The sequence below is a fragment of the Sinohyriopsis cumingii genome, unplaced genomic scaffold (assembly GCF_028554795.1).
Source record: "Sinohyriopsis cumingii isolate HCF-2022 unplaced genomic scaffold, ASM2855479v2 utg000131l, whole genome shotgun sequence".
NCBI classification, from domain to species: domain Eukaryota; kingdom Metazoa; phylum Mollusca; class Bivalvia; order Unionida; family Unionidae; genus Sinohyriopsis; species Sinohyriopsis cumingii.
The window spans coordinates 2690001-2712976 of NW_028315872.1; the positions used below are offsets into that span (position 1 = coordinate 2690001).

Below are 22976 nucleotides of genomic sequence, written 5' to 3' on the forward strand. Positions count from 1 at the left end.
GAGAGAGAGAAAATCAAAGACTTTTAAAGTCTCATCTATATCAGATCGATGCACAATTTTATTAAAATCCAAAACATCCCCCCAAAAAGTTTATCTTTCTGGAAATGCAACTGTTTTACAGATGGACTGACTGATAGAGAAAGGAATGGAAGAACGGATTGATTAACAGACAGAGGAACGGATGAATGAATTGACTGACAGATAGAGTATGGCTGAATGGATTGACTCACAGAGGAATGACTTAACAGATTGATTGGCTAATAGAATAATAGATAAATATACTGACAGGTATTGATGAATGATACAAATGACCTGCTGACAGACAGATAAATGTAAGAACGGTTTGACAGACAGACAGATGAATGAATGAATGAATGAATGAATGGTTTGACTGACAGATAGATGAATGGATGAATGGTTTGACTGACAAATAGATGAAAGAACAATTTGACTGATATATAGATGAATGAAAGAATGGTTTGACTGACAGATGAATGGATGAACAGTTTGACAGATAGATGAATGGATGAATGGTTTGAATGACAGATAGATGAATGGATGAACGGTTTGACTGACATATAGATGAATGGATGAACCATTTGACTGGCATATAGATGAATGGATGAATGGTTTGACTGACAGATAGATGAATCGATGAATGGTTTGACAGATAGACAAATTATTCTTTACAGGGCAGCACCAAATTTGTTCAGTATGGCCTAATAACAATAATAATAATAATAGAACAACATTAATAATAATAATAAAAACAGAGGAATGGATGAATGAATTGACTGACAGATAGAGTATGGCTGAATGGATTGACTCACAGAGGAATGACTTAACAGATAGATTGTCTAATAGAATAATAGATAAATATACTGACAGATATTGATGAATAATACAAATGACCTGCTGACAGACAGATAAATGTAAGAACGGTTTGACAGACAGATAGATGAATGGATGAATGGTTTGACTGACAGATAGATGAATGGATGAATGGTTTGACTGACAAATAGATGAAAGAACAATCTGACTGATATATAGATGAATGAAAGAATGGTTTGACTGACAGATGAATGGATGAACAGTTTGACAGATAGATGAATGGATGAATGGTTTGACTGACAGACAGATGAATGGATGAATGGTTTGACAAATAGATGAAAGAACAATTTGACTGATATATAGATGAATGAAAGAATGGTTTGACTGACAGATGAACGGATGAACAGTTTGACAGATGAATGGATGAATGGTTTGACTGATAGACAAATTATTTTTTACAGGGCAGCACCGAATTTGTTCAGTATGGCCTAATAACAATAATAATAATAATAGAACAACATTAATAATAATAATAAAAACAAGAATAATCATAAAGTGCCTATCATATTTATGAACAGGAAATAATTCGCTACATCAGCTAATATTCAAAGACTTTACAAGCTAAACTAATAAATACTATCTTTCTGATATATATAAAAGAAAGATGAAAATAAGTTTGTATAATAGTTGAGTTTTTGTGAGCTAAAACATCAAAATTTAGCTAAAATAAGTACTGTACAAGGAACAGCAGTAGAATGAGTTCTTTCATGGAATTTGATTTTGATGCAATCAGTTGATAAATAGAACAAAGTCTTAAATGAATTGGGAAATACATTATGGACAACAAATAGTGTCGATTTTAAAGAGATTTCTTACCTAATCCTTTCATTGCATTACGTAGAACTTCTGCATCTTGCTCTGCATTGAATTTACTGTATGGTTTCACTGTGCCTTCTTGCTGTAAATAAATATATATATATATAGAGAGAGAGAGAGTCTGTGTTTGTGTATCTGTGATGTGTAAATTTTCATCTTTATCCAGTATCTACCGATGAAAACTTTGTAAATCTGACAATGACTAAGATCAACAAACAGAAAGGCTAAATGCTTTGTACATACAGCCTGGAATACTAACGCTAAAACATATTTGCATTCCATGGACAGAAGAAGTGCTAAATGTTTCGTACATATAGCCTTGATCGCTTACACTAAAATATGTTTGCATTCCATGTCCTTGAGTTGCAGAACTGACTATTAGTAACTGACATAGATTAAAGTAATTTATCAAGCTTAAACTTAAAACCAATCAAAATCAATTTTTTTATCTCTCAGCGATAAAGGTAAAATTTCTCAAGTTCTTCTATCAGGCTAAACTTTCACTACCATGATTTTCACTTAAATCCATTACATAATACATCATGGAAAGACTTTTCCTATTATTAATAATACATGTACCTTTCTATTTAGGTGAAATGTGAACAAATGTGAAACAGTGGACTGTGTTATGACTATTTATATTTAAACAAAAAATAACTAAGAAGGAAATGCAAACCAGGTTAATGCAGGTGGTGAAATCTACATCAACACCGGATGCATGGGAAGAAGGTGCAAATTACTGGAACTGAGCAAATGCTTTTGTATACAAACAACCAAATGTGATTTTAAATATAATTCTGGTATTGGCCATTTTATCTATTTCTCACTTCAAGAAAATCTGGAAAGAACTGTGATGAATAAAAGTATGGTGAGCATAGGTATTACCTGCCATCTTGTTGCATCCTAGTCAAGATATTCTACATTTGGTACATCACAATAAAAACCCTTGACTTGTATGGTTCATCGCAATGCACATACAACGGATTTCCTCATAACAAATTGATTAAATTATAGTACTCATCTCAACTGAAAAGCAGATACCAAAATACAATTAAAATTACATTCAAGTTTTCTGTTTCCATGGCAAAGAAAGGATCAGACTTTTTCTCTGGAACTGGAGATTTCTTTTCTTTGGGTTTCCCGTTTCCATTTTCCTGTTTCTTTTTCTCCTCTGTTTTTTGGGGAGGTTTTCGTAAGGAACCACCTACAACAGAAAGTGATTCTCTAAAACACATTACTTTTAACAGAACTAAATTTGAACTTGATTGATATGCATAAAATAAAACTGGCAATACACGACCATTGACCCTTTAACCCCCAAATCAATTGGCTTCTTCTTTAATCCATATGCACAGATTGGTAACAGAAGACGATGTAGAACTTGAGTTATAGTATAGAAAAATACATGAATTAATGAATGGAAGCTATAATATCATACAGTTTGCCCGATGACTGGCATCTAAACAATAAATGACCCATAGTTTTGAATGTTGTTTAATTGGGTGATTTAGGGGAATTTATAAAAATTATTGTAAACAATTTCAAACAAAGGTTGAAAAGATCCTAAGAAATGTAATCATGTCATTATTTCCCTCAAAATTAGGGAATACATAAATTGGTTTCCTAAAGGAATAAAAATAAAAAGTAATAAATGAATGAGGCCCTAAGACAAACAGACATACATGAAGATACATAGATCAGGTCTATACAAAAATAAACAAGACAAACAGACATATATGAAGATAGATAGATCAGGTCTATACATAAATAAACAAGACAAACAGACAGACATGAAGATACATAGATCAGGTCTATACATAAATAAACAAGACAAACAGACAGACATGAAGATACATAGATCAGGTCTATGCATAAATAAACAAGACAAACAGACAGACATGAAGATAGATAGATCAGGTCTATACATAAATAAACAAGACAAACAGACAGACACGAAGATACATAGATCAGGTCTATACATAAATAAACAAGACAAACAGACAGACACGAAGATACACAGATCAGGTCTATACATAAATAAACAAGACAAACAGACAGACACGAAGATACATAGATCAGGTCTATACATAAATAAACAAGACAAACAGACAGATACGAAGATACATAGATCAGGTCTATACATAAATAAACAAGACAAACAGACATACATGAAGATACATAGATCAGGTCTATACATAAATAAACAAGACAAACAGACAGACATGAAGATACATAGATCAGGTCTATACATAAATAAACAAGACAAACAGACAGACATGAAGATACATAGATCAGGTCTATACATAAATAAACAAGACAAACAGACAGACATGAAGATACATAGATCAGGTCTATACATAAATAAACAAGACAAACAGACAGACACGAAGATACATAGATCAGGTCTATGCATAAATAAACAAGACAAACAGACAGACATGAAGATACATAGATCAGGTCTATGCATAAATAAACAAGACAAACAGACAGACATGAAGATACATAGATCAGGTCTATGCATAAATAAACAAGACAAACAGACAGACATGAAGATACATAGATCAGGTCTATGCATAAATAAACAAGACAAACAGACAGACATGAAGATACATAGATCAGGTCTATGCATAAATAAACAAGACAAACAGACAGACATGAAGATACATAGATCAGGTCTATGCATAATTAAACAAAACAAACAGACAGACATGAAGATACATAGATCAGGTCTATGCATAAATAAACAAGACAAACAGACAGACATGAAGGTACACAGATCAGGTCTATGCATAAATAAACAAGACAAACAGACAGACATGAAGATACACAGATTAGGTCTATACATAAATAAACAAGACAAACAGACAGACATGAAGATACATAGATCAGGTCTATACATAAATAAACAAGACAAACAGACAGACATGAAGATACATAGATCAGGTCTATGCATAAATAAACAAGACAAACAGACAGACATGAAGATACACAGATCAGGTCTATGCATAAATAAACAAGACAAACAGACAGACATGAAGATAGATAGATCAGGTCTATACATAAATAAACAAGACAAACAGACAGACATGAAGATACATAGATCAGGTCTATACATAAATAAACAAGACAAACAGACAGACATGAAGATACATAGATCAGGTCTATACATAAATAAACAAGACAAACAGACAGAACTGAAGATACATAGATCAGGTCTATACATAAATAAACAAGACAAACAGACAGACATGAAGATACATAGATCAGGTCTATACATAAATAAACAAGACAAACAGACAGACACGAAGATACATAGATCAGGTCTATGCATAAATAAACAAGACAAACAGACAGACATGAAGATACATAGATCAGGTCTATGCATAAATAAACAAGACAAACAGACAGACATGAAGATACATAGATCAGGTCTATGCATAAATAAACAAGACAAACAGACAGACATGAAGATACATAGATCAGGTCTATGCATAAATAAACAAGACAAACAGACAGACATGAAGATACATAGATCAGGTCTATACATAAATAAACAAGACAAACAGACAGACATGAAGATACATAGATCAGGTCTATACATAAATAAACAAGACAAACAGACAGACACGAAGATACATAGATCAGGTCTATACATAAATAAACAAGACAAACAGACAGACATGAAGATACATAGATCAGGTCTATACATAAATAAACAAGACAAACAGACAGACATGAAGATACATAGATCAGGTCTATGCATAAATAAACAAGACAAACAGACAGACATGAAGATACATAGATCAGGTCTATGCATAAATAAACAAGACAAACAGACAGACATGAAGATACATAGATCAGGTCTATGCATAAATAAACAAGACAAACAGACAGACATGAAGATACATAGATCAGGTCTATACATAAATAAACAAGACAAACAGACAGACATGAAGATAGATCAGGTCTATACATAAATAAACAAGACAAACAGACAGACATGAAGATACATAGATCAGGTCTATACATAAATAAACAAGACAAACAGACAGACATGAAGATACATAGATCAGGTCTATACATAAATAAACAAGACAAACAGACAGACATGAAGATAGATAGATCAGGTCTATACATAAATAAACAAGACAAACAGACAGACATGAAGATACACAGATCAGGTCTATACATAAATAAACAAGACAAACAGACAGACATGAAGATACATAGATCAGGTCTATGCATAAATAAACAAGACAAACAGACAGACATGAAGATACATAGATCAGGTCAATACATAAATAAACAAGACAGACAGACATGAAGATACACAGATCAGGTCTATGCATAAATAAGCAAGACAGACAGACATGAAGATACATAGATCAGGTCTATACATAAATAAACAAGAAACCCAAGTGGGCCTAATATTTCTTAACTGTCTGGCATAACCTGAAGTTGACTACTTCACTAAGCATGCTTATGCAGTATGTTGAGAACACATACAAAATAAACTATCTCCCAGAGTTTATACCATTTTTATTCTGCCTACTTCACTATATTCTGATAAGAATTCTTTCTAATGATAAACACATAATTAATATGCACAGTCAAAGTCATCCATGATCTGGAAGATAATAAACCCAACAGATCCTAAAATATGACTTCAAGAGTTGTAAGTAGCTCAGTCAGGTGTAAGGTCACCTCATTCATACCCATTACTTAAAACAGTCCAAGATCCTAAGTGACAAAAACATTTATTCAAAGACTGATCAAAACTAGATCAAATTTATCAATTTTTGAGTGGTAGTGAATCTTGGTCAATTGGATGTCACTCATTATCAAATCCATCCAAGATCTTGATGAGATAAAAGTTAATATTTCAAGTCTGATCAAAACATGATCAGAAATATAGTTTCCAGAATATTAATCAGTTCTGCCAATTAGATGAAATTTCAGCTAATTAATATTATGCATGCAAGAAAAATATGGTTTCAAAAGAGGTAATAAGCTTGGTTGATCATATGCAAAATCACCTCATTTATATGTATGGGTCTCATTAATTAATGAAACCATCCAAGATGCCGATGATATCAAATATTAATTCTGAGTTTTTGATTTCACTTATTATTGAATTCATTAAAGAATCTATTGACATAAGCATAAATTTTAAGTTTGATTGAAACTGGACTAGAAACATAGCCTACAAATTATAATAAGCTCAGTCAACTGAATGCAAGATTATCTAACTAACATGCGTAGATTTTGCTCTATGTCAAATCAATTAAAGATTATCTGACTAACATGCGTAGATTTTGCTCTATGTCAAATCAATCTAAGATCTTGACCATATAGACCCATGATCACAATTGTATCATAAATATGACTTTTGGCAGAGTAACAATCTCAGCCAATCAAATGCAAGATCACCTCATTAGTATGCATGGATGATGCTCATTATCACCTTTATCTGAGATTTTAATGATATAAGCATACATTCCAAGTTTGATCAAAACTGGATCAGAAATGTGGCCTCCAGAATGGTATAAAAATTAGCAAATCAGTGGCAACATCACATTAATATGCAAAGATCTTATACATTATCAAACTCATCTGAAATTTTGATGCTATAAACCTCTATTCCTAATTTGCTTGAAATCATAGCAAAACTATGGACTCCAGAGTGGTTAATTGTTAATAGATGCACACATAATGGATGATGCTCAAATGATACAGGGACATACAATAAACTCCCTTGGTCTACAGAAAGGGGAGCCAAAAATAGATGAAAATAAATAAATGGGGCTCCTAGTTAGAAGCTTCATACTATTTTTAGCATGGGATCTAGATTACCATTTCCAGCAAAGTTCAATGCCCATTTTTGATGGGGTCCATATTACCATTTCCAAACATTTTCCATGCTACTTTCAGTCTGGGGTCTAGATTAACATTTTGGATAAGTTCCATGCTATTTTCAGTTCGGGGTCTAGATTAACATTTTGCATAAAGTTCCATGCTATTTTCAGTTTTGGGGTTTAGATTACCATTACCCCAAAAAATCAACCTGCATATCTGCTAAGATGTGAGGAAATATTCTACTGTTTAACAGCTATTCGAGTTGAATCAATAAACAATTTTTTAACTAAATATCACAAAATGAAGCCTTGCTTAATTAATATATAACAATTGATACATCTTTAGACAACTTACGTGGAATGCCTGGTTTTGCCAGCATAACTGTTATTTTAAAACCATCACCTTCATCTTCAAAATTGGCTTCTAACATCTGAAAATACAGTTTTAGATGTAGCAAATGTTCTTGGATGAAAATGTCTTGTGAAACAACTGGATTCATAAATGACACATTTGAAATAAATGGATTTATAAGAGACAGGTAAAAATTTAATTAATTCATAATGATAGGTGGGAAATGAATAGATTTGTAAATGATAGGTGGGAAAAAAATGGATTTTTAAATGATAGGTGGGAAATAAATGGATTCATATATGATAGGTGGGAAATAGATTTTTAATCTATAGGTTCATCTCAAAGGAATTGCTCACTACCATTTGCTAGGCAGGGCCTTAAATAAAGAAATCTGTGTTTGGAAACCAAAGTTAGGAGGGCAAGTACTGACAGTAACTTCTCTACATAATATTGTGGATTTTTAGAAAACAAACTTATTCAAATCCTTAGCATTTTCATTCTCCATGCCAGCAAGACTTTTCATGCTACGAAAACAATAGTCAGGAAAATGGTTAGTCAGGGACTGTAACTCTGTAAATAATGTTTGAAAATGTTGGAAACTGAATGTACTCAAGGTCTCATCAAATAAAGCTATATGATTAATTTACCCAAAGTAAAGGAAACAAATTCCGGGGAGATAATCTCATGCAGCTGATGTCATGCAATGCTGAATACTTAACTCATTTAAGGTTTGACCAATATAAACCTGAATTCCAAATCTGGTTGAAGTCAGATAAACCATTGTAAAATTCGGCTGGGGAAATACAGGCTAGGAAGATAAGTGATCAGGACCAATAACTCTTCCAAACAATGAAGAAAACTCGAAATCAGCTATCAATATAAATTTGCACAGCAAATTTGGATATAATCTAGCCATTATAATCCAGCCATTAGAATCCAACTAGCCATTATAATCCATCCATTATAATCAAACTAGCCATTATAATCCAAACATTATAATCTAAACATTAACATTACAATCCTACAACTGTATATCTATGTAAGGTGCCATTTTCTATCCCCCCACCAAACCATATGAATATATACATGAGTAAATATTTACATATATATAGATGCATGTATATACAAACATTTTCTAGAGAAATTGAAGTCTCCTCATTAGAATTCTATGTCTAACAGAGGTCAATACTTGTTTCAAATGACAAAGTGGTTTATACCATCAAATTCTAGGGATAAAAATACATGGCTATTTCAGATATTGTTTTCAAGCAGTTGTCTATTATGTTAGAAGTACATCATCTGAGAATGCATATATGTTAAATAATTTCTCTGTAAGATAAGAGATACACTGGGGAAAAAATATACTTCTCCAAACCTGTGTTACATAGACAAAGAGGAATATTTTTACTCCATAATAAAATGCATTGAACAGAAAGATAAGTAACACTATGAAGACAGTTACAGGCCTGAAGATTTCATATACCCAGTTATTGTACTGAATATTTCTTATGCCCAAGTATTAGTTCTGAAAATTTGCCCAAGTATTAGTCCTGAATATTTATTATGCCAAATGATTGGTCCTGAACACTTCTTGTGCCCAAAATATTAGTCCTGAATATTTATTATGCCAAATGATTGGTCCTGAACACTTCTTGTGCCCAAAATATTAGTCCTGAATATTTATTATGCCAAATGATTGGTCCTGAACTCTTCTTGTACCCAAAATACTAGTCCTGAATATTTATTATGCCAAATGATTGGTCCTGAATTCTTCTTGTGCCCAAAATACTAGTCCTGAATATTTCTTATGCCAAAATATTAGTCTTGAATATTTTTTTTTGCCGAAATATTAGTCGTGAATATTTCTGACCCTTAATAATTCTTAGGCCTGAATATTCTAGGTTTGCTAAAATGGGCAAATTTATTTTTGTTATTAATCTTTTTCTTATGTATCCATGATCGTACCTTCCCCATTTTGGGTTCTGCCACCTTCAGTCTAAAATCTTTGTTCCCCTTGGCAAATTCCAGCATATGGGCATATACATGGAGAATGTTTTCCTTGAAGTCACCTGCAAAAAGTGTGAATATCGTCTCTCTACTGCTGTTTATTTAGCTTCATGAACTCCTTATTTTAATGCATTAAAGCTGCTTGCAACAACAAAATGCGGACAAACACATGTAAGAAAAGTCAGAATGAGAGAAAGGCTGATAGACTGACAAACATACTGCAATACAGACAGACATTTTTCCATTGACAGATAGGAGGACAGACAAACCTTTTTGTCAGCTGTTATGACCTTTTACTTTCAAATAAATTAGTTAAACCTTTCTTTTTTTCCTATTTTTTTTACAATGACACATGCAAAGTGCACAAGAAGAACAGAAAACACAGGACTCCAGAGAAAACTCTTTATCCATAATGCACCTCATGTTGCAGCCTACTTGGATACGACCTTCGTTGCTTTGACACAAAATACTACATAATGAGTATTTTTAGAGGCGTAATTTTTCAGCCATTTATCCTTGTCAGAATTAGATTATAAATATATGACCATATAGTATAACCCTCCTATATCTGTGATCACTAAAATATAACTCGCCAAAATTTAAGAATTTGAATAAAATAAAAACATGGAATGGCCTTGAAACAAATTTCCTATAAGTTATTCACAGAATTAGATTTAACAATTAATCACCACTGCCAAGATAATACACATGCCTTGCTATCAGCAGGTAATATTATAAAACTGACATAATAAATTGCTAGTTCATCTCCACTAATCAGAAGTTTATCTGTATACATATTTGGATTTATTAAATGAGTTTTCTTATCTACTCATGACATTAAACACAACAAAATAAAGACATTTTTATATATTTTATATATATTTTGTTGATTGCTTTGTAATTTTCTTTACTGTGATAATCTAATGAAAAGTTCAAATGTAGTTTACCATAGTACTGTTATTGCTTATGTCTTTAACTGTGCAATCGATATAGTAACTACATGTCATATTGAAGCAAAACAACAACTCATTTTTAGGACAAGATGTTTATTGAAATATTTTGATTGTCCATGAAAATCTTTTCACATATCAAAAATAAAAATCCTAAAAAAGAAAATCACAGGATGTATACAATTCAATATCAAATGCATACTATATCTGCATTACTGTCACGAATTACTTCTTTTCAAAAATATCATACCAATATATTTGTCATGGAAATCAATAGTTACATTTATAACTAAAACATCAGCCCCCATTAACCCTAAAATTAATACACCAGTTACTCATACTAAGATTCTGAACTATTCTTAAGGTTTAAAGTTTTATTTTTTTTAATAATAAATACTCCTACACTATCAATTTTGTGTATTACACCTACACAATCAATTGTAATTAATGCATGTGCCTGTAATTTGTTAATAACTGTAAATTAAGTAGCTCTAATTTGACCTACGGTATTAACTTTAAAATAAATAAATAAAAAATATTAACTTTAAAATAATAAAACAAAAAAGAAAGAAATTGCCCACATTAGCATTTTTTTGTCTTTTCATTTCTTCAATAAAACACCAGATAAGAGACAAAAGTCAGGTAACGACATCGTGGAAAAACACCGTAGCATGATGTATCCATATCAGTTAAACCAGAAGATAAAGTTTACAATAATGGCACTTGCAAGTTGAGTCTTCTGTCAGTGAATATGTATGATCGAGTCTTCATAGTAGAGATCCATAATAATAGAGTCTGCTGTCAGTGACACTGTATGGCTCAGTCTTCATAGTACTGATCCATAATAATAGATTCTGCTGTCAGTGACACTGTTTGGCTGAGTCTCCATAGCAGAGATCCATAATAATATAGTCTGCTGTCAGTGACACTGTTTGGTTGAGTCATCATATCGCTGATCCAAAATACTAGAGTCTGCTGTCAGTGACACTGTATGGCTGAGTCTTCATAGTACTGATCCATAATAATAGAGTCTGCTGTCAGTCACACTATATGATTAAGTCTTCATTGTACTGGTCCATAACAATAAAGTCTGATGTCTCTGACACTGTAAGTTTGAGTTTTCATTGCACTGGTTCACAACAATAAAGTCTGATGTCACTGACACTGTAAGTTTGAGTTTTCATTGTACTGGTTCACAACAATAAAGTCTGATGTCACTGACACTGTAAGTTTGAATTTTCATTGTACTGGTTCACAACAATAAAGTCTGATGTCACTGACACTGTCATGGTTAGTACTCATTGTTCTGGTCTATACCATAAAGTCCTTGTAATATATCATAAATGTTATACATGTTATCACATATTTGTAATAATTAAAATAATTATTGCATAAAGAAAAAATGTTCTGTTTCTCATGGTTGCCATGGTTATTATGTTTGCCATCCCAACTAAAAGAGGCATTCTGGACAAAAGTTTTGTACTGGCCTTGGCTGCCAGCTATTAGTGTGATAATTCCATTCAATGGGAGGGGGTAATCGAAATGAGATTTTTGTACCTCCTCCAGGGCTGACAGGATTTAGTGGTGGGTCCTTATAAACAGGCATCTCAATGGCCTTTGCCTTGGGCTTTGGCTCTGGGAGTGGGGAAGGGGGCCTCTCTGACTGGGGCTTTAGCATCTTCCTCAAATCTCCCACAGTAACATGATGACTCTCTGGGTTACATTTCTAAAAACAAAACAATGGGTGTCAAGGTCATAAGGTGAAATATTGTACATACATAATGGTACAAAGTCATGAGGTTTAATTATTTCTATATACATAATTTTATACAGTCACATTGTTTACATATTTCTATATACATAACGTCAGAAGGCTTCATTTTTGGCAAATGTACGAAGCAACAAGGTCATGTTTGTACATGGATACAGTTACAGGGTCACAAGGTTTAAATATTTGAACACATATAATGCGTTAAATAAGTCAAGTTTACAAATGAAAAACAAAGTCTGTTCCAGGAAAATATACATGGGACCTGGGAAGGCACTTTTAATGTGAAGTAGTCACAGATATATACAGCTTACAATTCTCTATGGTTTTTATTTGAAATCTTTGAGTAATCAGAGTACCCTGGCATATAATATTTAAAAAGTGCCTTTCCTGGGTATCATATATGTTGAAATGCTACAGCCCTAAGTTAATCAGCAAAGAAATTGTACAAAATTAGATCAGATTTCTATCACGATTCAGCAAATAACGACATGTCTGGAAATTTTGAATTCATATCTATGGAGGAGTCTTTTAGTTTTCTTGTGTTAGTGTTTCTTTCATAAAAGGCAGGTTGACCAGGTTACTATTTGAAGCACAATTTGTCATATTCTTGCACCTCTGAAAATTGCAAATCCAAGTGTATTTCAAAGCAAAAGTGAAATATTGCACGTCCATTCCTATTTTTGGTGCTAGATTTGAATGCTACCAGTCCAAGCTAAATTTACAAAGCTGCAAGACAAGCTTATCTCAATGCTAAATATTACACAGGTAAGATTAGAGTTGTGTTTGTAAAGCATGTACTCCCCCAATACAGACATGCAGACCAAAAGGTCTGAGCCCAAAAGTATTCCAAATTTACAAAAATTGGAAATATTCAATAATTCATTGAATGTCAAGTCTGTTTATATGTCTATGAATAGCTGATTGCATGAAAATCTACCCATTGTGACATATAGACCAAGAAGTCCATACACGCATACCAACATTCCCAGACATACAGACTGAAAATTCCAAAGATATTCCAAGTTTAGCACAATATTCTATCATTGCATGAAAAATTTAATCTGGTCATATATATATATATATATATATATATATATATATATATATATATATATATATATATATATATAAACATGAATATATAATTTCATTTGGTCCATCTGAAGATATTTTGGCTTCACAGAGATAACAAGGTTTTTCCTCACAAAAAGGTTGACAAAAAATTGAAAAAGATACAGAAATATTACTGTCCTACCCTGAAGAGATTTTGGCTTTACAGGGATAACAATGTTTTTCCTCAAGAAATGTTGTAAAATGTTTGAAAAATAGATAGAAATACTTCTGTCCTATCCTGAAAATCTGTCTGTATGTGAAAACAAATGTGCTTTTACATTTGATTCATCTACAATCTCTTAACATTGTTCACCAATCCATCGAGTGAAGTTAACAGTCAGAAGAGAATATATGTTTCAATCTGCTGATGAAGTCCTTAGCACCAGAATGAAAGCTTCAGGTTGGCTTTCTGTATTTACTGTGTATCAAATTTAAAGTTAAAACAAAATAAAATATGAATATTATACTACAGAGTCCCATTTTTACCAAATTAATGTGGCTTTTGATTAAATGAGCTAGCAAAGTTTTGCCCAACAATGTGTAAAAGAAAGGAAAACACTGCTGTAGTGATCTGAAAATCTAATCAAATCATCTCTAAATACATAATAACATTTCAACCAAATTTCATTGCTCTATCTTGATTGGCTTTATGCAGTGTTGCTAACAAGCTTTCAGGACTGGCATAGATATATATCAAATAGGTTGACTGGTTTTCAGGACTGGCAGAGAGATATACACTGTACCTGTCAGGTAGATATTCAGGCCTGGCAAAGAGATATAAACTGTACCTGTCAGGTAGATATTCAGGCCTGGCAGAGAGATATACACTGTACCTGTCAGGTAGATATTCAGGACTGGCAGAGAGATATACAGGTAGATATAACCAAATAAGTTGACTGGCATTAGGACTGGCAGAGAGATATACACTGTACCTGTCAGGTAGATATTCAGGCCTGGCAGAGAGATATACACTGTACCTGTCAGGTAGATATTCAGGACTGGCAGAGAGATATACAGGTAGATATAACCAAATAGGTTGACTGGCATTAGGACTGGCAGAGAGATATACACTGTACCTGTCAGGTAGATATTCAGGCCTGGCAGAGAGATATACACTGTACCTGTCAGGTAGATACTCAGGACTGGCAGAGAGATATACAGGTAGACATAACCAAATAGGTTGACTGGCATTAGGACTGGCAGAGAGATATACACTGTACCTGTCAGGTAGATATTCAGGCCTGGCAGAGAGATATACACTGTACCTGTCAGGTAGATATTCAGGCCTGGCAGAGAGATATACACTGTACCTGTCAGGTAGATATTCAGGACTTGCAGAGAGATATACAGGTAGATAAAACCAAATAGGTTGACTGGCATTAGGCCTGGCAGAGAGATATATACTGTACCTGTCAGGTAGATATTCAGGCCTGGCAGAGAGATATACACTGTACCTGTCAGGTAGATATTCAGGACTGGCAGAGAGATATACAGGTAGATATAACCAAATAGGTTGACTGGCATTAGGACTGGCAGAGAGATATACACTGTACCTGTCAGGTAGATATTCAGGCCTGGCAGAGAGATATACACTGTACCTGTCAGGTAGATATTCAGGACTGGCAGAGAGATATACACTGTACCTGTCAGGTAGATATTCAGGCCTGGCAGAGAGATATACACTGTACCTGTCAGGTAGATATTCAGGCCTGGCAGAGAGATATACAGGTAGATATAACCAAACCAAGATGCCCTGCTACAAGTAGTGAGGCAAAAGAAACTTACATTGATCATACTTTCAGTCAGGTAGCCATATTGTGTGGTGTATGGGTTGTTTATAGATGGCTGACCAAAGCTAACAGCCCCTGGGTTCACACTAAGTCCAGGCCATGACCCAGGGGGTGCTCCCCACACATTGATCTGGGTCCCTGAATAGTTGGTGGGGTTAAAGGGGCCATCAGGAATCTGGGGCACAGCTGAAAATAGAAGAAAAAAATCATTTTAATACAGCAAATTTCACAGTAAAAACAATAATATTGTAAACAGTAAAGCAAATTTTCTGATCACAGATTCTCTAAGATTTAGCAAGAAAATTAAATTTATCAATAATTTATTTATATTAACTGCATCCTACTGAAATAATTTGGTTATTACCAAACATTGCAAATATTTCACAGAGCTAATGAATATTTTATGACTTTTGTTTGGTATCAATTTGTGTTGTTGTGCAAACAAGGACATACATATATATATATATATATATATATATATATATATATATATATATATATATATTAACTCATGGATTGGGGAAGATGTTCTATTGTTTTAAAAGAAAGTCATGAATTGAGGAAGGCTGTTTTCAAAGGAAGATCAGTCTTCATTGGGCACCTATTTCAGACATTATATCAACCTTAAAACAACAAAAGTCTGACAGAGTAACTTTTATCTATTACAAAACAGCACCAGTTGCTGAACAAGTTCATCCAATCCATGTGGAAATTGCCAGTATAACTCACTGTGACATTTAGGTATAATCAATCCATGTGGAAATTGCCAGTATAACTCACTGTGACATTTAGGTATAATCAATCCATGCGGAAATTGCCAGTATAACTCACTGTGACATTTAGGTATAATCAATCCATGCAGAAATTGCCAGTATAACTTACTGTGATATTTAGGTATAATCAATCCATGTGGAAATTGCCAGTATAACTCAATATGACATTTAGGTATAATCAATCCATGCAGAAATTGCCAGTATAACTCACTGTGACATTACAGTATAATCAATGTCGCTTAACCTCAAGAAAAACTGTCAATACATGGTAATATGTTTGTTTGGTACTTAATTGCTATGGATAATGGAGTAAAATGCTTGTCAAGCAGCCAACTTGACCTAATCTTGGCAGTATAATATAGTATGTTACGACATAAATAGTATCTGTTTGAGCTTACTTTCAAAGAATCTGACTGTTAAGAAATATTTAATTTACAGCATTTGAAATAATGCAAGTTGTTTGGATAACTTAATAAAAGAAATAGTACAGACATAAAGTACTGAAGAATATTTTTTATTTAAGAACTTCCTTCCAAGAAAATTTCATTTTTCTCTTTCATGTCACCTTCACTTGCTTGCCAAAGAACTTACTTACTTTCAAAAGCAAATATCATCTTTCTTTCATTCAAAAACAAGTCTGCAGTATTCATAAGTGCTTTACAGCACATCAGCACAATAATGGTTATACAGTGGGAACTAAAGGCAGACATTTGAAAAATGAAATCATGCACTGCACACACAAAAAAGCAGAAAGATAAAATGATTCACAAATAATTGTAAATATACAATACACAACATTAAACATTAAAATTTTTTGAATCAAATGCAAAAGTTTAACATTTTCATGCGTGGCATGTCCTCTCACAGATTCTAGTAGCTAACATCAAAGTGATTTTACTCTCACTGAACACTGGCAGTGTACATGCTCTAGTCAAGGCTCACCCTTCATGAGGTATGCATGTCACAAACATGATCAACACAATGCCACCTGATTTGTCCTATACAAGGGATGCCATAGTTCAACAGTGGGTTGGATGTTTTTAAAGTTTGTGGAGTTTTCATTCCAAATATTAGGAAATGCATAGAATATTCTATGCAGTATTTTTTCAACATTGTTGTTATAACCTTGGCATTATAGTTTCCAACATACATTTTTAACACTTAATAAAGTATTAAATTGAATATGGTTTCTTATAAAAGTATTTAATATTTGGAGTATGACATGGCAGACAAATGTACAGAAGTGCATATGTTATTGCCATTAGTCAGAATTCATTGCTAAGTGATGCTGGTTTCAGGATGAGATAATCAAGAGTGCATTTGCACTTGCTCACCTGGTACTGAATCGTTGAATGCTCCTGATAAAATTTTATCATCAAATGTACCACTGCTTGCCCATGCCTCTTTAGGTCCTGTGTATGATCTGCGCAGGGGAGACTTTGATCTCACTGGAGACTTGGATCTTTTAGGAGATTTGTTCTGAATAATAATAATAATAATAATAATAACAATAATGAGGATAAGGATGAGGGGAGGGCGCATTTTGACAATAACCATTATAATTCTTTACTGACAACAATAAAAAAAGGGTAAAAAAAAAACAGATGATGATGATGAGCAAAGCTGACCTCAAGTGCATGTACCAGGAAGGTGATAGTTCCAAAATGGAGTGACCAAATTTATTAGCTCCTCTGAAAATGTTTAGTTTGAACTGTTGAAGGTGCAGCTATACAGTAGTAATGTATCTGATACATGTAACATGCCAGGGCCAGCACATCACTAAAGATACAAGCATCCTCCTAATGTGTGAGTACCAGCCAGAATTTTCATAACATTGGTAATTTGCCAAGAAAAGAAATGACATTTTAGGAACAATTTATCCTAGGTTGTTGCATTTTAAGCAGATCAAAGTCTATACTATTCTTCTCAGAGCCACATAAATAAAACCACGATTCATCTTCAAATAAAAGGTCAAATAGATATTAACTAAAGGTATACTACCTGAGTAACAGTAATGACAAGAATTTACGCTAAACTACCTGAGTTAATAACAAGAATTTATACTTATCTACCTGAGTAAACGTAATGACGCAATTTTACAATACACTACATGAGATAATGTCAAGAATTTATAAGTATCTACCTGAGTAACAGTAATGACACAATTTAACAATACACTACATGAGATAATGACAAGAATTTATACTACACCAACTAAGTAAAAATAATAACAATAATTTATGTAACACTACCTGAGTAACAGTAATGACAAGATTTTACACTACACTACCTGAGTAACAGTAACAATAAGAATTTACACTACACTACCTGAGTAACAGTAATAACAAGATTTTACACTACACTACCTGAGTAACAGTAATAACATGAATTTACACCATACTACCTTAGTAACATTAATGACAAGACTTTACACTACACTACCTGAGTAACAGTAATAACGTGATTTTACACTACATTACCCGAGTAACAGTAATAACATGAATTTATATTACACTACCTTAGTAACATTAACGACAAGAATTTACGCTACACTACCTGAGTAACAGTAATAACATGATTTTACACTACATTACCTGAGTAACAGTAATAACATGAATTTATCTTACACTACCTGAGTAACATTAATGACAAGATTTTACACTACAATATCTGAGATATCACAATATCGTAAAGAAACCATTTTCCTTCTTAGACCCAATCTGAACTTGACCTTTAGATCCAAAGATAAATATGTGCTTATTCTTGTCTGAAATGCAAGCCATTTACAATCTTTGGCCAAGGTAACTGACAGACAAGTCAACCTATTGCACTGAGTCTATGTGATCTTAAACTTTTTACCTTTTGACCCCAAAATAATAGGCTTCCTTCTTGCCCCAACTGCAGGCTACTTACAAAGTTTTGGCATTATGCATAGGCAAAATAAGGAAAAGATGGAAGGATGGTCAACATCATAATATAATATGCTCTGCCTTACCACAGTGTATAGAAAGAAAACTGTACAGTCTAGACATTAAGCAACAAATGATCATCAAAAGTTAGTCAGCAATTTTCTATTTAATTCCACTGAATTCTTTAAAAGTAAAAAATCAGGTCCAACTAATTTCTAAATTAGAGAGTAGCAACTCCAAAATGAAACTGATAGCCAGTCTAAATTTGAACTGTAATATTTAACTATTAACATTAAGTCCAGTGTTCTTAATGGGTTAAACTTGCATGACTTTCAGTACCTTGTAAAAAATTTGTATTTCTTACCTCATTTGCTAAACAAGAAATGCTTTTAAACAAGTAACATTTGGACAAACTGTTCATACCTTTTTCGTCCTTCCTTTGGTAGATTTGTTGCTTCGACTTTTAAGAGTCGAGTCTGTATCATCAGGGTCATCAGTCTCAAAGAAGCTTGTGTACTCGTCTGCGGTGGATGAGTAGTCTGTTGTGCTGGTCATCAGACCGATGTCATCTACCACAAATTGCTTTGTGATAACGTCACTCTCTTTCAAGCCATCTCTACAATACAAATGAGTCATGTAGAATTTGGGACAAAGATAATTTATGTACAGGTACCATGAAATGTCACTGCCTGTATTTTCTCCAGTGATGACTCTATCTATTCCAAACTCAATATGTTCAGCATTTTTGTAAGACTAAAACTTTTTGGATACACAGTGCAATCTGTTTAGAACATTTCTGTTGTGGAAAACAATTTAAAGAATATTAAACAATACAATTAATAAGAAATTTTTCTTCTCATTTTAGTACATTTAACATGTTGAGATAAGCAAAATAATGTTATCAATTAATGCATAGAATAGTATAGTACAGTGATCTCTTAATGCTGAAATCAGCAACATATATAGTGATCACTTAATGCAGAGAAGAGTAAAATGCAGAGATCTCTTAATGCTGATAATAAAACTGTGATCACTTAATGCTAAGAAGTGTTTAATACAGTGATCTCTTAATGCTGAGATCAGCAACATATATAGTGATCACTTAATGCATAGAATAGTATAATACAGTGATTTCTTAATGCTGAGATCAGCAACATATGTAAGAGTTTAACGTTGTTTTTTCTGAGTTTATCGTGGTATAAGCTGTCAGTTGCCAATTCACAAAGCAAATAACGCCCAAAGGGCGTTATGTAAGGCGTGTGAGTTGGCAACTGACAGTTTATACCACGATAAACTCAGAAAAAAACGTTAAACTCTTATAATTGAAATTTCAATTATTTGTTATGTTATTTTGTTTGCATCATTAAAAGATAGAAATCATAATTGCGCGTAGTAATACATGTTTAGGTTTTTTTTGTTATGTAGCTATATATAGCACTTGGGATTGTCCTGCTTGATCGTAATAAATCATAATACAAGTCCTTCAGCCAATGGAAGCCAAATTTATTCAATTTTTTTTAAAAAAAATGTAAGAATGTTGTTTTCCTCTAATGCTTACTTCGTGTCTGCCTTCACTGGCAGTGTTTATCTTATGCTGTACACGTGACTCTATTTATAGAAGTGGGTATTCTTAGAAAAGTAGTTCTCCTTACAGTTCATACGGAAATGAACGTAATTCATTTTGATCACGTGGTAACATTCTGACCAATGGAAATGTTACTTTCCAGCACCAGCTACTGCCATTGCAATTATATAGTGATCACTTAATGCAAAGAAGAGTATAATGCAGAGATCTCTTAATGCTGATAAGAAAACTGTGATCACTTAATGCTAAGAAGTATTTAACACAGTGATCTCTTAATGCTGAAATCAGCAACATATACAGTGATCACTTTATGCAGAGAAGAGTATGATGCAGTGATCTCTTAATGCTCTTTTCCAAAACATGACTGGGTGAAAGTTGCTATTTATAAAATAATAAGGCATTCAAGAAGTTATTCATTAGATTTAACTGGAGATAAAATATGATCATTTTAGGTAGACCTACGCTCTTGACGTGCAAAGATACTTTTATATGTCATATATATTTACAAGATACCATCATTTTCCATGTAAATACAAAACCAAAAACATAACTGTGATATAATGTTATCATCAGTCATTTTAAATCTCAAGTTTTTCATCAATATTTTGTTGTAAAACAGACAAACCTCGTCACAGCAATAGCTTTAAGCACACGCTTCCCTGGCTTTAGGGTAAATGGAGCAGTATAGTGGAATGTTACTTCACGGCCTCCAATTTTACGGTTGAATGGACTTGGTTTTGTTCCGTCTGATGTGAAGTAGATCTTACAATCTGGTGTTTCTGAAAATGTTCAAGACCAGATTTCCATTGTATCTAACATAAAATTCATCAAAGGCCTTGAAAATAAAGCAACTTAGTAGGAAACTTAATTGTTGATAGAACATGGAATTATCTGATTTTAAATTGAAGAAATTTATACAAATAAATAAATGAATGAAGAGAAAAATGAATACATTAAATATTAAAAAAAACACCAATCAAATGAATACTCAACAACTCGTAAATGAATTGCTCCTAAGTCCCAGAATCAAGCCTTCACAATACAGTATTCCCTTATTATAGTGCTATCCATCTATCCATTGAAGCCATATATGGTATACCACCTATTCATACAACCAAGTCATAATCAGTACATGATACATACAGCATTCCTCCATTATAATGCTGTCTATGGTAGCCATATGGTATACTGTCCTAAAGTGAGGCCACCCCGTAAGGTATGTTATATAATGCTCCCTCACTATCACACAGTCCATGGAAGTCATGGATAATACGACCTCATAATGAAGTACATGATATGCTACACACTCATTATAATGTTATCTATGCATTAGAACATGATCAGAGTTATACTCAAGGGCGTATGAAATACTTAAACCTAAAAATCTGAAACAGCGATTTGAACACAACATTTTGGTTTGCAGCAGTAAAAATGTGCAGTTCTACTTTGGCACTACAATTATTCTTTTGTTTATATTGGAACTAAAGAATAGTTTGAAGAAGTACTGGTATACATTACCCACGGCAATTTCAAGGAGTATAGGTCTTATCTTGGAACAGGGTAACAATGGCAATTTCTGTGAGAGTATACTGGTACCCATTACCTGTGGCAATTTCTATGAGAGTACTGGTGAAATCTTGGTGCACATTACCTGTGGCAATTTCTATAAGGGTACTGGTATCAATTCGATTTGTTGCAAGGCCCAGAACATGTTTTCTGATGGGTGTGATCAGAGGAGGATATACAGCACCTGCACTTGGCATCGTGTCCAATTAACCTTAACGAAAAGAAGCAAATGCTGAATTTATGACTGTGTAGCAAAGCAACATATCACATATACATATTGTTTAAATAAATTTTGCCCCATTTTACCACCCTACCCCTAAAACCTTTCCCAGATCTTACTACCCCATTACAATACCTTTCCCCATCTTACCACCCCACATATAATACCTTTCTCAGATTTTACCACCCCACTCAAAACACCTTTCTTCCAGCTTACTGCCCTACCCGAATACCTTTTCTAGAAAACAGATAAAACTTATTTCCACGTTTGAACCATTTCTCTTATTGACGCTATAATCTGTCTATTCATCATCTCTAAATAATCAGGAGATAATATCTAACATTAAATATGAAAGGACAGCATACAAATAATAATAAT

General features: G+C 33.2%; 1 protein-coding gene across 1 annotated transcript in view; it reads right to left on the reverse strand.

Moving 5' to 3' along the window:
* The window catches only part of LOC149774820 (annexin A6-like), an 83871-nt gene that overhangs the window by 54685 nt on the left and 6210 nt on the right, over window positions 1–22976 (reverse strand). The window contains exons 2-11 of the mRNA XM_089944737.1: window positions 22464–22589; window positions 21438–21591; window positions 19651–19843; window positions 17653–17797; window positions 15541–15731; window positions 12429–12597; window positions 9880–9983; window positions 7918–7993; window positions 2769–2911; window positions 1708–1789 (exon numbers count right to left, since the gene is read on the reverse strand). Of these exons, the coding sequence (XP_089800863.1) occupies window positions 1708–1789; window positions 2769–2911; window positions 7918–7993; window positions 9880–9983; window positions 12429–12597; window positions 15541–15731; window positions 17653–17797; window positions 19651–19843; window positions 21438–21591; window positions 22464–22575 (1369 nt within the window). The 5' untranslated portion in view covers window positions 22576–22589. The remainder of the gene's footprint in view (window positions 1–1707; window positions 1790–2768; window positions 2912–7917; window positions 7994–9879; window positions 9984–12428; window positions 12598–15540; window positions 15732–17652; window positions 17798–19650; window positions 19844–21437; window positions 21592–22463; window positions 22590–22976) is intronic.